At 45.9% G+C, this 17,121-nt stretch overlaps 1 protein-coding gene across 2 annotated transcripts in view; it reads right to left on the minus strand.

Moving 5' to 3' along the window:
• PCGF3 (polycomb group ring finger 3) overlaps positions 1 to 17,121 on the minus strand; it is a 50,070-nt gene that overhangs the window by 7,455 nt on the left and 25,494 nt on the right. For both annotated transcript variants that reach the window (XM_053577704.1, XM_053577703.1), the window contains 4 exons: positions 16,319 to 16,374; positions 8,154 to 8,264; positions 7,059 to 7,147; positions 34 to 171 (listed from right to left, as the gene is read on the minus strand). In XM_053577704.1, coding sequence (XP_053433679.1) covers positions 34 to 171; positions 7,059 to 7,147; positions 8,154 to 8,264; positions 16,319 to 16,374 — 394 coding nt within the window. The remainder of the gene's footprint in view (positions 1 to 33; positions 172 to 7,058; positions 7,148 to 8,153; positions 8,265 to 16,318; positions 16,375 to 17,121) is intronic.

Consider the following 17,121-nt stretch of genomic DNA (forward strand, 5'->3'; position numbering starts at 1 on the left):
TGTTATGGCTCCGATTTATGGATCAACTGTTACCTCATTGAAGGATGAGAGGTTAAGCTTCTTGGCGATGAACTTCTTCAGGTGCAACACAGTGGCCTGAGCAGAGCAGCGGATCCACTTCCGTTTCAGCCCCCGCAGTTTGCTGCTGTTGCACTCCAGACAGATGCTCACCTTGGGGACACACAGCCATCAGCTTGGGTCTGCCTTGACTGCTCCTGGGAAGTCCTCTGAGGAAACCCACTAATCCCCAAACCTTAGACTGTTGACCTTTGTGAAATCAGAGACCTGCTCTGACCTCAACACCACAGAAAGATAATTTTACTTCAATCGTTTTACACATATTATCTTAAAATGCTTAGTTTGCTTGCCATTTTGCGAAATATAACCTGACACTGTTAATTCTATCTTACTAACATAATATCTTAAAGCAAATCCAAGGTTATTTACCTGCCACAGGCCTGAGTCCTTGGTCTGGGCTAAACCTTTCCTGAAAGTCCCTAGCCAGTGGGCGCATGCAGAGACCAGGCCTCTGGGCACAACCTGAGACATGCAGAGAAACAGTGTGATGACACTGGCTCCACACGGTGCTCCAGAAGGGCTGTGCAGGAAGCAGCACTGTGTGGCCCTCAGGAGGACAGAAAACGCACCAAGAAGAACCTAGGAGGCACTACGTGGCGGCAAGCTCTGGACACAGTGGCATGTGGGTCAGACTGGTCAGCCTGGTGCCAGCAGAGGGAACCAGCTGGAAGTGAGGAATCACCATAGCCATGTTGCAAAGAGGAAGCTACTAAGGGGCACAAACCCTCAGCCCAGGCCCCAGAACCCCGGGGGTAGAGGCAGCATGCCCAGAAAACACCCTTCAGTAGCAGCTGACAAACGGCACCATCAGGTCCTCAAAGTCCCGATAAAAGGCTAACAAAGAAAATGACTAAAATACGTCCAAAGTTACAAAAGATACAAAAGCAAGAGTTAAACACATGAGACATTGTGAATAAAGAACAGACAGATATTGCAGATAATAAGATATAACTTTTAAAAATCAAAACCAGGCTGGGCGCAGTGGCTCACACTTGTAATTCTAGCACTCTGGGAGGCCAAGGCAGGTGGACTGCCTGAGCTCAGGAGTTCAAGACCAGCTTGGGCAAGAGTGAGACCCCATCTCTAAAAAAAAGCCGGTGTTGTGGTAGGCACCTTTAGTTCCAGCTACTTAGGAGGCTGAGGCAAGAAAACTGCTTGAGCCCAAGAGTTTAAGGTTGCTGTGAGCTATGATGCCACAGCACTCTACCGAGGGTGACATAGATTATCTCACAAAAAATAAGAAAAATAATAAAAATTAAAAACGTTCACTGAAATGAGTACCTCCATGGATGACTGAACTGCAGGTTAGTCTCAGCAAAGACAGATCAACTTTCTAAAATTCATTTGAGGACATCACCCTTATGAAGTTTAGAGACAAAGACACCAACTGAAATAACACCACAATGTAAAAGTTAAGAAAAGAGAAGCTGGAGTGACGAATTGGAGGAACAGGAGACAGACGACCAGGTGGTCAGGGCAGACTCGTGGCCAGCACTGGCCTTTATGAAATGTGAAAATTCACTTCAACATCTTATAACTACAAAATCACAGGAGTAGAACTTAACTACTTGAAAACCAGTAGAAGCAAAAAAGAGACTAAAGAAAATGCACTAATTTGACAGAAGTTGGAAAAGGGGAGGCACAGGATAAACTTAAAGGGGACAGTGGGGAGGCAGAGACAACCCAAATTCACCGTGAGTCACCGAAAGTGTGGAAGAACTTGCCAGCTACAAAATTTTCTTTTTAAATTTTGGCTCTGTGCTGTGTAGCTCTATGCTGTGTAGCTTTTTATGCTGTGAAGCTTTTTATGCTGTGAAAAGTGTCGCATTTGAGAAAGATAATTTAAAAAACTGAAACATCAGGCAGATATTAACTAAGAGAATGCTAGATTTCTATTAGACGCAGCACACTTGAAGAAATTAAGCTTAATGAGAGAAAAAAATCCCCTAGGGAAGAGAGACATTTCTAGGTTGAAGGCACCTACTACCGTTCATGCTATAGACTAGTAGGAGGGACAGCTGAACCAGTCACAGGGCTTCCCCTTCTCCGCAGGGCAGCAGGTATGGCCCACACAGGCAGACACCCTTGCAGGTGTTCCAGAGTGGAACTGTAGCCCCTGCTACTCCCTGGGGCAGGGGAGTGTAGCACAGTGCCCAGCACTCCTTGTGCAGGGAAAGGTGGAGTAGAGAAGTGTTTATTGTTGCTCAGTCTCAGGACAAATGCTGCATAAACTCAGGTGTAGCGCGGTGGTAGCACAAGGCTGGTTCTCCACATGTTGCATGAACATCCATGTAGAAATCCTCACCTGGACCTATTTAATTTTGCTTGAGTAGGTAGCTGGGAATAGAACCAATGGGGCATACGACAGATTTACATATAACTCTAAGAAGATGCCAAGCTACTTTCCAGAGTGGCTTCCCTGTTTGCACGACCCCGGTCAGTGCACAAAAACACAACACCTCCGTCCCCACAGCACTTGTCATCCACTGGCTGTGGAGTGGTGTCTCCCTGTGGGTGTAATTTGCATCTCCCTGATGCCCAGTGATGCTGATCACTAACCAAACCTCCATCCCATGGCCCAGTTGCCGTCCGCATGTCTTCTTGGGAACATGTCCCCTTGTGTCTCTCCCTTAGCTCCTATCTCGGCTGCTCACCTCTCATTGGGTAGTAAGAATTATATACTTTGCACACAAATCCTTTACCAAAAATATGACTTTCCAATATTCTCCCCAAGTCTCTAGTATCCTTTCATTTTCTTCTTTTTATTTATTTATTTATTATTTTTTTTTTTTTGTAGAGACAGAGTCTCACTTTATGGCCCTCAGTAGAGTGCCGTGGCCTTACACGGCTCACAGCAACCTCCAACTCATGGGCTTAAGCGATTCTCTTGCCTCAGCCTCCCGAGCAGCTGGGACCACAGGGACCCGCCACAACGCCCGGCTATGTTTTTGTTGCAGTTTGGCCGGGGCTAGGTTTGAACCCTCCGCCCTCGGCATATGGGGCCAGCGCCCTACTCACTGAGCCACAGGCGCTGCCCAGTGTCTTTTAGAGTAGCAGTTCTTGGTTCAATGAAGTCAATTCATAATTTTTCTTTTTTTTTTGTAGAGATAGAGTCTCACTGTACCGCCCTCGGGTAGAGTGCGGTGGCGTCACACGGCTCACAGCAACCTCTAACTCTTGGGCTTACGCGATTCTCTTGCCTCAGCCTCCCGAGCAGCTGGGACTACAGGCGCCCGCCACAACGCCCGGCTATTTTTTGGTTGCAGTTTGGCCGGGGCTGGGTTTGAACCCGCCACCCTCGGTATATGGGGCCGGCGCCCTGCTCACTGAGCCACAGGTGCCGCCCCATAATTTTTCTTTCACGGATTGTGCTCTTGGTGTTAAAAATGAGAATTCCAGGCCTGACACAAGGTCCTAGAGCCATCTTTTTGCATGTAGACATCTAATTGCCCCAGCCTCATTTGTTATAAATGCCATTCTTTTTCCAGTGAACATGCCTTGGTATGCCTTTGCTGAAAACCAGCTGACCATAATCTAAAGCTTTATTTCTAGGCTTTAGAACTTGTTCCATTGACTTGTGAGTCTGTGTTCACGCCTGTGACACAATGTCTAATTACTGTAGCCATATAGTATGCTTTGATGTTTATAATTTTCAGAACACATTTTAAAAAACATCCCAGGTGCAATTCAACAAGAACAAGCCAATTCAAAAATGGGTAAAAGCAGCCTGCCCAATATGAAACCTCATCTTCACAAAAAATAGAAACAAAAGAAGCTGGCTGTAGTGCCGGCTATTGGGGAGACTGAGGCAGGAGGATCACTTTAGCCCAGGAGTGTGAAGTTGCTGTGAGCTGTGATGATGCTACTGCGCTCCACCCTGGGTGACAGAGTGAGACCCTGTCTAAAAAAAAAAAAAAAAAAAAAAAACAAAGCAAAAGACTTCATATATTTCTCTAAAGAAAATACAAATGACCAATAAGCACAAGAAGAGCTGCTATAATTTATTAGGGAACTACAACTCAAATCCCAGTGAGACATCACCTCACACCACCAGGATGCCTGCTACCAAACCATGTGCATGGGTGGGATGTAAAATGCTGCAGCCCCCATAGGTAACAGTGCGATGGCTGTTAACAGAATTACCATATACAATTCAGGAATTCTACTTCTGAGTATGCCATAAAAGAATCGAAAATAGAGTCTCACAGAGATATCTGTACTCCATGTTCATAGCAAAATTATTCACAACAGCTAAAACATGGAGGTAGCCTGAGTGCCCACAGGCAGAGGACACAGATTATGGTCCCTCCACATGAGGGATGTCACTCAACCTCAGAAAGCTGTGACGTTCTGACCCAGTGCAGCAGTGTGGATGGAAGAGCCAGATGCCACAGGCCATGTCTTGTGTGATTCTGCTCAGCTAAAATGCACAGAATAGGTAGACCACAGGGACAGAGGCCAGATGAGGTGGCCACGCTGGGGAGTGGCATAGGGTCCCCTGAGGTGATGACAGTTCTGGAACTAGAGTGGCAGCTGCACCCCTTGTCCCTGAGATGAACACTTGAAAATGGTTAAAATTTTATGTATATTTTAACAGAATTTAGAAAAAAATTACCCATGGGCCAAGAAAGAAAGCACAATGAAAATTTATAATTATTTAGGACTATATATCTGGAAACTACATGAATGCTTACTTTAGAGTTTAGGAAAGAAACAAAAAGGTGATGTAAAAAGAGCAGAGGAAGGAAAAGAAGGGAGAAGCCACTGTCTCACTGGGGAATACAGAGAGCCGCAGATGTGGTTATGACCAAGAAGAAACACAAGAATTCTAGGAACTAACAAAAAAGTCCAAGTAGAAAATCTCCTAGAAAGATATAACTGACCAAAATGAATTAACAGAAGATTTGAGCATAATTAAAACAGTTGAAGAAATTTAATTTGTACTTAAAAAAATATCTCCCAAGTTAGCCAAGAATGATGGTTTTATAGTTTTACTAAATATTCAATAAACTGACAATCTGAATTATGTGTAAACTTTTCCAGAGAATACGAAAATAAGAAAAGAGGGACTATCTTCGGCTATGAGACTTATATACCCTTGATTCCCAAACTATACAAATACACATAAAAAAATGAAAAGTATGGGTTGTTTTAAAATACACACATAATTCTAAATAAATATTAGCAAGCAAAATCCAGAAATATAAAGCAGGACCTCTCCGAGTGACCACCCAAGGGACTATAACAAGCTGGTCATCACACAAAGGGGGTCAGCATAAGGAACCAGGCCTGCTGTACTGACATGTACATGCAATGCACATCCAGACTGTGAGGATTAAGTCAAGTTGAGGAGGTGGTCAGTATAGGGAGGTGGGCAGCTGTGGAGGTTCTACTGTGTTTTAAAAATCATGATCAAATTCAACTTCTCTCAGGAATAAATGCAAAGGGTGGCTACCACCAGGCACAGTGGCTCATGCCTATAATCCTAGCACTCTGGGAGGCCCAGGCAGCTGGATCACTTGAGCTCAGGAGTTTGAGACCCGCCTGAGTAAGAATGAGACCCCGTCTCTACTAAAAATAGAAAAAGAAGTAAGGCAAGAGGACCTCTTGAGCCCAGGAGTCTGAGGTTGCTGTGAGCTATGATGACATAGTGCTCTATTCAGGCGACAGAGTGAGACTTTGTCTCAAAAACAAACAAAAAAAACAATAGAAAACACATTTATGCAATTTAGCATATTAGTATTTTAAAGGAAGATGATTATCAAGTGGCCCTAATCAATAGATGTCCAAAAAACAGCTGATAAATTCTAAGACCTGGCCAGGTGCAGTGGCTCACACCGATAATCCCAGTATTTTGAGAGGCCAAGGCAGGAAGTCTGCTTGAGTCGAGGACTTTGAGACCAGCCTGGGCAACACAGTAAGACTCTATTTTTAAATAAATCAAAATTAATAGAAATTTAAAATATTAATTGGGTATCATGGTATATGCCTGTAGTCTCAGCTACTCCGAAGGCTGGGGCAGAAGGATTGCTTGAGCCTAGGAGTTGGAGGTTGCTGTGAGCTGTGATGATGCCACTGTGGACAGAATGAGACCCAGTCTCTAAAAAAAGAGAAAATTCTTAATAAAAACTCAGCGAAGTAGGAATGGGAGGGAAACCCCAGACGCCAAAGTGAAGTGTTAGAAGTGTTCTCCAGTGTAAAGGATATGGAGGAGGCACCACACCACTCCACAGGCCCAGGGTTTGAGAAACAAGAGAGGAGACAAAGTCCTGTGAGGTTTCTGAGGATGAAGCCAAACGGGAAATTGGGAGGGGGCTGTCCACACTCCTGGCTTCAGCCAGAGCCCGGTACTGCTCAGCCCTATGGGATGGAGGAGGGGTACAGCCTGCCAAGGTGGCAGCATCAGGTGGTCACAGGTCCTTTCACCACCCAGGGCCTCTGCCCAGCCCCCCATGGTGCAATGTGGAGAAGGAGACTGAGCCCACACAAGGGCCAAACCTCCCAGCCACAGTCTCATGCCTAACAGGGGCCTCTCTAACTTCACACTCTCCACTTTTTTGTTTTTTGTTTGAGACAGAGTCTTACTCTGTATCCCTGAGTAAAGTGTTGTAGCGTCACCTCGCACAGCAACCTCAGACTCCTGGGCTTAAGTTATATTCTTGCCTCAGCTTTCCAAGTACCTAGGACTACAGCCATGCACCACTACTCCCAGCTAGTTTTTCTATTTTTATTTTCTATTTTCTCACTCTTGCTCATGCTGGTCTCAAACTCGTAAGCTCAAGCAGTCCACCTGTCTTGGTCTCCAGTGCTGGGATTATAGGCCTGAGTCACCATGTCATCCTCACTTTCCTTTCTATGTATCGGTCTTCTCTTTCTTTTACATAATCTTTGTGGATGCAGAGACATACCCTGCAGGAAGGGTACAGACAACCACCATGAAGACTGAGAATGGGCCCAGAGAGGTCCCCCGTGCTACCCACCTGCTCGTCACTCCTGTGGTAGTCATGGTCCTCCTCCGGTTTCTCCTCCGCGGCCTCTTTGTTTGAACTGTCGTCTGCTTTGGTTTCACCTTTCAGCACAAACGGGAAATACTGTATCATGAAACCCTACAGTGGGCTCAGGATGTATCCCACACTCATGCCACCCACAGGTCTGCCCTGAGGGTGGAGTCCCTCCCCCTGTGCCAGTGGGTCCCTGTGGCAGTTGTTGCTGTAGGGGGTTTATGGAGCATATAAGAGAGACAGATGCCAGGCTAGGCGGCAGGGTCACGTGAGCTCCACTGTTTCATGATGGCCATAGTGGCACCCAGCTGTTCAGGGCTGACCACGTCAGCCTGCCTCTTCACAGAGCTCAGCTCCTAAAATTTCACCACCCTGACACCACTTTTAAATTAAAACTTCACCTTAGGTAAGACAAAATTGAGGGTTCTTGATTCTCAGACACGTTTCTTTTTGAGACAGAATCTCTGTTACCCAGTCTAGGGTGCTGTGATATCATAGCTCACAGCAACTTTACACTACTGGGCTCAAGTCATCCTCCTGCCTCAGCCTCTCAAGTAGGTGGGACTAGAGGCCTAAGTCACCACACCCAGCCTACAGATATATTTCTTAACCACTAGCTGTGGCTGTGCCCACTTGGGACCTGCAAGGCCAGCAGAGCTGGTCACTTTCCAGTGGTGACAGATGGGCTCCATCCTTGAATTTTCAGGAATACAGAATGGTCTACAAATTCCTTAGGGATGTGTGTGGTCCACCAGGAAAGAGCCATGGACTCACAGATTTGAATATTTGCTATGAAATGTACGATTTAAAACACCACTAACATCACACTGAAACCAAATGGTTATTTTCCCATTTTACAGAAAAAGAAGTCTAGTTTTTTAGTTAAGTGACAGGAAGGTCACCTTCCACTTTCTCTTCTGCAGACTGTCAGCCCCCAGCTTCACCCTCCAAGTCCAGGTACTTTCTGAGGCCCCTTATCTCCGCCCAGCCCAGGAGTGAAGGGGACACCTCGGGACAGAGCCTTGCTCATCTGATGCAGACGACCCGGACAAGGGAGGGTGGCGCTGTACTCACCGTTACGGTGGGGGTCCACGTGCTGCTTTGCAGAGCAGGCCTCTCCCTTGACGTCACCAGGCACCTCCATGCCCAGTTTGTGGTAGAATTCTCTCTGCTTTCTCATCTCCGCTATTAAAAATCAACACATAATCTTTAATCTGAAGTAGGCAGTGATTATATTGAAATTCTATTCACAAATATCAGATGAAGAATACTATGGACTTGGATGATGAAGTCTGAAAAGCAAGTCCTCCCAGCCTCAGCCCAGAGGGTGCCTCCTGCCCAGGCCTGATGTGACACCTGGACAGGTGACGCAGCAGGCTGAGTCCATCCTCCTCATGGAGCCACTGTGCCTGGGGCATGGTGTGCACACACACACTAAGGTGGCACTGGTGCCATGTCAGATGTCACTGCTGACCACAGTGGTTCATTCATGTCCTCTTCCAGTTGGCCAGGAGCTCAGAAAGGAGTAAGATGCCTAGTTCTCCTGACATCTCATGGCTAGGACATAACCCTCCAGCCCAGAGATGCCCCAGGTCACCTTGAGGACCCCAGCAGGGCACTTATGGCTGCAGTGAGTGATGGTGGCAAGCACAGCCTGAGGCCACATGTCCTGAGGCCCTGCCCTCTACGTGTCCTCCCAGCCCACAGGGTACTTTGGATCCACTTCAGTGTGAGGAAGGGGCATTAGGAGTGCCACCTGGCATCTAGGGCCTGCAGTCATGGCTACATGGACCCTAGGGAGGCCCCATAGAGGCCAGCTCCTACCGCAGATAGGCAGCGTGTCACTGTAGCATTCTCGGCGTCCCCTCACCATGCCTGTTGCCTGCATCACCAGCCAGTGCGGCAGCCCAGCCACCCCATACTGAGGGGCTAGCACTCCATCCTGTGGGCTAAGCCAGAGTCTCTCTGAGCATAGGCCCCCCAACCCCACTAAGGACAGGCAGCAGGACCAGGCCACAGTCTTGCACATTCCAGGGAAAGATAGACTCTGTGGGAAGAAGACAGACTGTCTGACTTTCTGCAAGTGTCATGTCTGTGTGACTCTAAGGCTCACTCACACCAGGACCACATAGTGGGTAGCAAAGAAGAGTTACAGCCAATAACCAAAAAATCATTCTGAAAAATAACTTATGTATAACTGACCAAAGAATGCTTCATTTAATGTCTCTCCTGTAAGCTGTGAGCTCTGAGAGCCTGGAGTGTGCCCTGGGCCCAAACCAGCTCTGCACAGACGCCGTGCAGACATTGGTGGGGCAGGAATGAGTGACGCACAAGGTGGCAAACTCGGCAGGAAAAGGAGGACACTTTTGGAGTCAGAGATGTGAGCAGGCCAGCCTTGGGTGAGGCACAGGGTTGGGACCTAACTGGCAAAACACCAGGCTGCAGGAGCAAGCTGGATGCCATGAGTCAGCTTGGAAGAAACACGTCCCTGAAGTGACTTCACAGGAGGCAGCTTTGGAATGAAGCTGACAGCAGGGCTCATCCCCAGCAGGGTCTCTACTGCAAAAGAGGAACCCACTGGCATAGGTGGAGAAGAACCCAGTTTCACATACTTTGTTTTAATTCCCATTTACGATTATTTTCACCTATGAGAATGGGGTTGAAAATAATACCCATTGTCAAGTATATATAGGCATATAAATTTGGGGGTTTTTTTTGAAACAAGAGTCTCACTCTATTGCCCTGGATAGTGTCATGGTGTCACAGCTCAGAGAAACCTCAGACTCTTGGGCTCATGTGATCCTTTTGTCTCAGCCTCCCAAGTAGCTGGGACTACAAGTGCCCACAATACCCAGCTAGTTTTTTCTATTTTTAGTAGAGACAGGGTCTCATTCTTGCTTAGGCTGGTCTCCAACTCCTGAGCTCAAGCAATCCACCCACCTCGGCTGGGATTACAGGTGTGAGCCACCTGGCCCAACCTAGGTATAAAAATGATAATTGGGATAATTTTTCAGGAAAGTGACTTGGCATTACATACAGGAAATACTTAAGGCTTGGCGCCCAAAGCACAGTGGTTACGACACCAGCCTCGTACACTAAGGGTGGCGGGTTTGAACCCGGCCCGGGCCAGCTAAACAACTGCAACAACAACAACAACAACAACAACAAAAATAGCCGGGCATTGTGGCAGGTGCCTGTAGTCTGTAGTCCCAGCTACTTGGGAGGCTGAGGCAAGAGAATCTCTTAAGCCCAAGAGTTTGAGGTTGCTGTGAGCTGTGACGCCACAGCAGTCTACCGAAGGTGACATAGTGAGACTCTGTCTTAAACACCCACCCCGCCCCGGGCGGTGCCTGTGGCTCAAAGAGGTGGGGCGCTGGCCCCATATGCCGGAGGTGACAGGTTCAAATCCAGCCCTGGCCAAAAAACAAACAAAAAAAACCCCAAAACTTAAAAACTTAATTACTGACCTAAAAATTCTATTGCTAGTAATCCATCCTAAGGAAACAACTAAGTAAAGTACAGGAGATAAGAATCATATATTCACTGAAGTCTTACCTAATTCTGAAAAATGAGAACCAACTTAAATTCTATGCATCCAACAACTGGTGTTGGCTAATTAGAACTGGCTCTCTGCCCCAGGAGATGCTGCTCAGGGAGGTTGAGAGCACCTGAGAACCCTGCTCAGCACTGCAGTGCAGACACCACCATGCGCTGCCAACAGAGCTGCCAGAAGATAAACCCACCATCTGTGTGGTCTGGGAGAAGGGAGGGTGCAACACGGCACTGCAGAGCCACTGCAAATGGCCATGGTTACCACTACAACGTGCTAGCGTGGAGAAAGGCAGCTTATGCAATAAAGATATTCCATAATTTCACTTTTTACAAAAAGTAAAAAGTAACACTGATCTGGCTTAGAAATCTATTGGTATAATTCATCATGTCAACAAATTGAAAAAGTGATCAACTACCTGCATCCCAACAGATGCAGAAAGAGCCCCAGACAACACTGACCCTTCCACCTGATGATGGGCATCCAAGAACCCCACACACAGACCTACAAGTGGTGAGAGCCTGACGCTCCCCTGGAGATCAGTGCCCACTCTCACCTACTCTGCTCAGCATCACATTGGATGTTTCAGCTCAGGAGCTGGCAACCTTTGTCTGTGAAGGGACACGAATGAGCATCTGAAGCTTTGTGAGCTAAGTTGTGAAACTGAGATACCGTACAGGTACCTACACAACAGGAGAAAAACAAATTTCCACACATCTCTTTTTTTTTTTTTAGTTTTTGGGCGGGGCTGGGTTTGAACCTGCCACTCCTTTGAGCCACAGGCGCCACCCCACACATTTCTTATTGATGAAATTCAGAATATAGTAATAATAATCAAGCATAATTTTTTGTGATATAGATCTACGAATGGGAAGAATGGAATCCTTTTTGGTGGATAACGTTTGACTGGAATTAAAAGTTAGAGCCCCTATTATCAGAATTTATTGTATATATTCACTTGTTAACATTCATCTGTGATGACATTTTACATATGTCATCTTTGAAAGGTTTGTTGCATAGCACAGGCATATGATTCTGAGCATCCGTGGGATCTTATTAAATTCTTCTCTTGGTATTCGCTCTTTATCAGGCTGTTACTGCAAATCAATCACTTCCAACTAAAGGGTAGTTAGATGCTCCTCCGTGGCACAAACGGATTTTGAAACATAGAAACTTCCTCTGCACTTTCACTGAGGTCCTGCCCCAGCTTGGAAATGCACATATGGCAAGTCTGTGCAGGAAAAAGGTAGGTTCTCCTTCCACCTCTGCCAGCTGTGCCACAGCACTTGTGATTCAAGAAACCTGAATGTCGTTGCATATGACTATTGCTGTGCCTTATAATGCTAGGCTGGATTCATTATGTCACATTATCAGTCTTTAGCAAAAGCTAATTTCCAAAGCTATTCACTGGATGGTGGTTGAAGGTGCTGCTTATTTGTAAAAATCGCAATCTCTGCCCTTAGCTCAAAACAAACAAAACAAAACAACCCTAACACACACACATTTTACCACTGCTAAGTCATTAAAATGCTATGTGGTAAGGAAAATCAGGATATTCAGATGCTAACTCTGATAAAATTTCATAGTGGTGCTGATGATGACATTCACAAGGACACATGGAATCTCCCCCAGACAGCACTGGTTTAGTAACACATGAAATACTCTCTGTAAGTGGGTGGCGCCTGTGGTTCAGTGGATAGGGCACCAGCCCCATATACCGAGGGTGGCAGGTTTGAACTCAGCCCCAGTCAAACTGCAAAACAAAAAAATAGCCGAGCATTGTGGTGGGCACCTGTAGTCCCAGCTACTCGGGAGGCTGAGGCAAGAGAATCCGCCTAAGCCCAGGAGTTGGAAGTTGCTGTAAGCTGTGACACGACAGCACTCTACCAAGGGCGATAAAGTGAGACAAAAAAAAAAAAAAGACTCTCTGTAAGTACTTGCTGATGAACAAGAATGGATTTCAAACATCTCCAGAAGCTTTGTTAATCTGTCCAACTCTTTTTCTTTTTAAATTTGTTTTGGATTTTCTTTTTCTCAAACTTACTTTTAGTTCCTGTGTCTAAGTCTTTTTCTGACCCACACATACTTTCAGCACCACTGGCTGTAAAGCATCTCAGCAGCTTCTGCTTCGGGTCGTTTCAGGGAGCCCATCATAAAGGCTGACCCCTCCAGTCATTGCAAAATTAGCACTACCTTCAAATGAACTCCTGAGCAACCCTGGGACATGAAGAGCCGAGGAAAAACCACTCAAACTCCCATGTGCCTTGTTTGCTAACTGCTGATGTCACCTGCAGCGTCCTCAATTGCTTGAGCACCTATTCTTACCCAGAGGCTAAAGGTCTTAAACAAACTTATATTGTCCAGACATGTTTCTTCATTTGCTGCAATCAAATGTGATTTAATTAGCTCACTGTTAGTCAAAGGCTTTCCTTGGTTGACTAACAGATGAGCTAACTAGAAGTTAACTTTGATTGAACCCTCATCTTCACTTTTTATTTTGAAGAAATTCTCTATGGTGAGATATTCCATTTTACTTATTTGTGTGTTTGTTTATTTATTTACTTTCTTACTTACTGAGACAGAGTTTCACTTTGTTGCCCTTGGTAGAGTGCCTTGGAGTCATACCTCACAGCAACCTCAAACTCTTGGGCTCCAGCAATTCTCTTGCCTCAGCCTCCTGAGTAGCTGGGACTACAGGCACCTGCCACAACGCCAGCTATTTTTAGAGACAGGGTCTCACTCTTGCTCAGCCTGATCTTGAACCTTTGAGCTCAGGACAACCCACCTGCCTTGGCCTTGGAGAGTGTTAGGATTACAGGCATGAGCCACCACACCAGGCTATAGATATTCCATTTTAAATTCTCCAGTTTTTCTAAATATCATTGCATGACTTGGGAATATTATGACGAGTGTTCAGTCTGGCAAGGACATGTCTGTTGTGTTCCTTTCTGTATTGTTACTGCATGATGAAACAACACTTTACCATCTCACAAAGACAATTCAGTAACAAAATAATCAATAATTAATAATGAAAAGTGGGCTTCATAGTATAACACCTGAAGTCCACATAACATGAAATGGAATGAGTGTGGTTGTGTTCCAACCAAACTATGTACGATGAAATTTCAATTCTTATAATTTTCACATGTCACAAAATATTCTTTTGCTTCTTCCAACTATTTAAAAATGTAAAAACTATTCTTAGCTCACAGGTCATGTGAGACAGACAGGGGGCAGGGGCCTATATGCTGACTCTGGTTTGGCCCAGTGATTCTACTTCTAGATTAAAAGCAATAGAGTCATCCCTCAAAAGCACAGAAAAGGATATTCACTGTGCCTTATTTTGCTTTAATCAAAAACTGAGAAGCATGTTACATATCTGCAGAAAAGCAACGGAGGGGCCCTGTAGCCCAGCAGGGCAGATGGGGCACAGCCTGATGGCAGGCCAGGGCAGCAAGCTGGGAGCAATGTGAAGAGGAGGCCTGGTGGTGTCGTGAGATTAAAGATGGCTAATTCAGCAAATTACAGATAAAGATGGTGCTTCTGAGAAGGCTTTTAAAAATTATAACAAAAAGAAAAAACAAACAACTAAAAACTTTATCCTCATCTCTGCCCTCATTTATGAGGGGGCTGCTATGAGGCAAGGCCTTGTCACAGCCAGAGCAGGGAGGAAAAGCCATAGCTCCGGAGGGCCTGGTAGGGCATAGCCATGGGGCACGGTGCTGGTGCTGGTGCTGGTACTGTCCTCCAAGAAACAGGGCTGGGTCAGCGAGCAGCATATGCTCCGGGAAGAGGCCTCTGGTGTGAGAAGCCAGGCTCACAGCATTGGCACAACAAAGACAGCCAGGGATATGTGGGCAACCTCCATTGAGAACACAGTCATACTGCCAAGGGTTTCAAAGTGTGAAAAATCTTTCTAAAGAGCAAAAAAATGACCAAAAGCTTAAGAAACAAACAAAAGAAACATTTGCCCAGACAGAAAATACGTGGATCTGAGAGATTTGCCAGGGAGCACTGCACGCGGTCAGTGGGCCTCAGTTTGCTGTGTCTTGTCCACATCGAGGAGTGGAGTGCTGTGAAGGGAGTGGAGGCCTGGGGAGGAGTGACATCCTATACGACTTGCTCCACTACCATGGGTGGCACATAGGGCCCCCGAGGATCCAGGCTGCTGGCCCAGAGACATTGCTGCCTACTAGCGGAACCCTCTGGACACACTGGGACAGGAACTACCCAGAACCACCAGGTGTGCCAGAGAGACCTGGGAGACATTGTGAAGAGGCACTTGTTGGCCACAGAGGAGAGATGATTAGAGTTTTAAAAAGGGCCAAAACATATTGAATTGAGAACACATGACGGCTCAACACTGGTCTGACAGCGATCAGAAAGGCCAGTCATGAATACTCATGGAGGAAAGGCCAGCACAATTCTGCTGCCCCAAACGGGAAACGACTCAGATGCCAACCCAAACCCCACTGTCACAGGTCCTCCTATGTGCAATCAGCAATACTGACTTGGGAACACCCCAGGACAAAAGTAAGATGGAGATGGAGGGACCCACAAGAGGCCTACACACAGTCCCAGGTGTGGGACTTACTTGGATCTTGACTGAAATAAATTAAAACAAACAAGCCCCCAAAACAGAGAGTTTATGACACCTAGAGATGGAACACTGAGTGGGTGTTTATTAAGGAATTATTGAGATTTCTGAAATACTATAAAGGCAATATAGTTATATATATTTAAAAAAATCCTTATTTTGGCAGGGGTGTACACCACACAGCATGGGGTAAGGTGAGGGGAGCAGTAAAACAAGATGGCATGGCTGGGCCTGCAGGTTGGAGCATGGAGCTCCCAGTCCCATAAGAATGTCTACAGGTTAGAACATCCCACTGCAAACATTTCATAAGGTCTCAGCATTTTATTTGAAGCATTCTTTGCCTTTCTCTAGGACTCAAAAACATCCAGACATTAAGAATGTTTCTACCTTTTCAGGAAATCTAAATTCTTATTTGTGACAACTGAAAGAACCTTTAACAGTATCATTTCCCCAAGTCACATATTAAAGGCCAGAGGCATTTCTACTGATCTAACACATTAAGCTGCATTTTAAATTATAACCCTTTTCTGAAATACAGCAGTGAGAAACAGCCCAAATGAATTTTGAACATCTTTGAAAGCAAATGTGCCCGGTCTGTGAGCAGGACCCCCAACCCTGGATGAAGTGGAGGCCACTCTCCTGCTCAACAAGGGCAGCTATTGCTCAGTACCTGTAAGGAGGAAAACCCAGACACAGCAGCTCCTAAGAAACTTATTTCCACTCTCAGAGCATTTTTTGTACCACCTAATATCCTAATATTTCTTTTTAACGCTAAATGAAATTTGACTTTATAGTGAAGCTTTTCTTGGAATCCTAGCTCTCTGCTCTGACAAAGTGTGTCATTCACTGCCTGTGGTCATGGTGAGGTTGCTGCTATGGGGCAGGGTGGGGCAGGACCTTTGAGTGGGGGTCCAAGATCCATTCTGCCCACACAGGGGCCTCACGTAACTGCTGGATGAATAAACAGAAAGGTGGTGGAGGAGCCAGCCAAGCGGATGCAAGTGAGGTAAGAGCAGGGTCAGGCAGGACGCGGATTCTGCCAAGAGCTCCCAGAACCGGCTGGGCCCCAGGAGACGTATGACACTCACTCACCTTCCTGGAGGCCTGGTACCAACTTGTAAACAATGTCCTGCATGGTTCTGTCATGACTGGAAAAGCAAGAATAGGTGGAGTCAGCCAGAAATGTCAATTCTATAATTCCACACATTTTCCACTTAATAATACTGAACTCCAATATCACTAATTTGGTTTTTTGGCAGAATTTTATTTCCAGTTTACATATGAAAATATGTTTGTGCTACCAAAAGATACATATGACTTGGACTAAAGTGTCCTTGAATTTAGGTCCTGGCTGCTTAGGAACCTTCAGATGACAAGGACACCAGTAAGATGGTTCTTCTAGACACAAGAGCCGCTGCCTGCTTGATGGGAGCAGGAGGGTGCAGCCACCACAACTGTCTATCCCCAGTAGCCATGGCCAGACGCCCCATGCACAGGACACCATCTCTCTCATGCAAGTATGTTCGAGGAATGTCCACTGAGCAGAAAGTGCTTCTGTGAAGTCTCCACACAATGCAGACCTGTGTCCTAGAGACAGGCCTTCTGTGTCTTCACAACCTACCTGTGAAGGTTTTCTGTAAAGATGTCAGTTGCCTGGGACTTCAAATTTAGTTCCTACTTGGGTTTGCTATTTTAAAACATACATTATAATTATTTTAAGTAACTATTCATTTTGGCATAAAAAAGTCAGAGATTCTCCTTACTTTCAAATGAATTTTAATTTCCAAACTTTTTTTTTTTTATAGTTTTTGTCCAGGGCTGGGTTTGAACCCACCACCTCTGGTATATGGGGCCGGCGCCCTAGTCCTTTGAGCCACAGGTGCTGCCCAAAATAT

This window comes from Nycticebus coucang, chromosome 23, assembly GCF_027406575.1.
Source record: "Nycticebus coucang isolate mNycCou1 chromosome 23, mNycCou1.pri, whole genome shotgun sequence".
Lineage (NCBI taxonomy): Eukaryota > Metazoa > Chordata > Mammalia > Primates > Lorisidae > Nycticebus > Nycticebus coucang.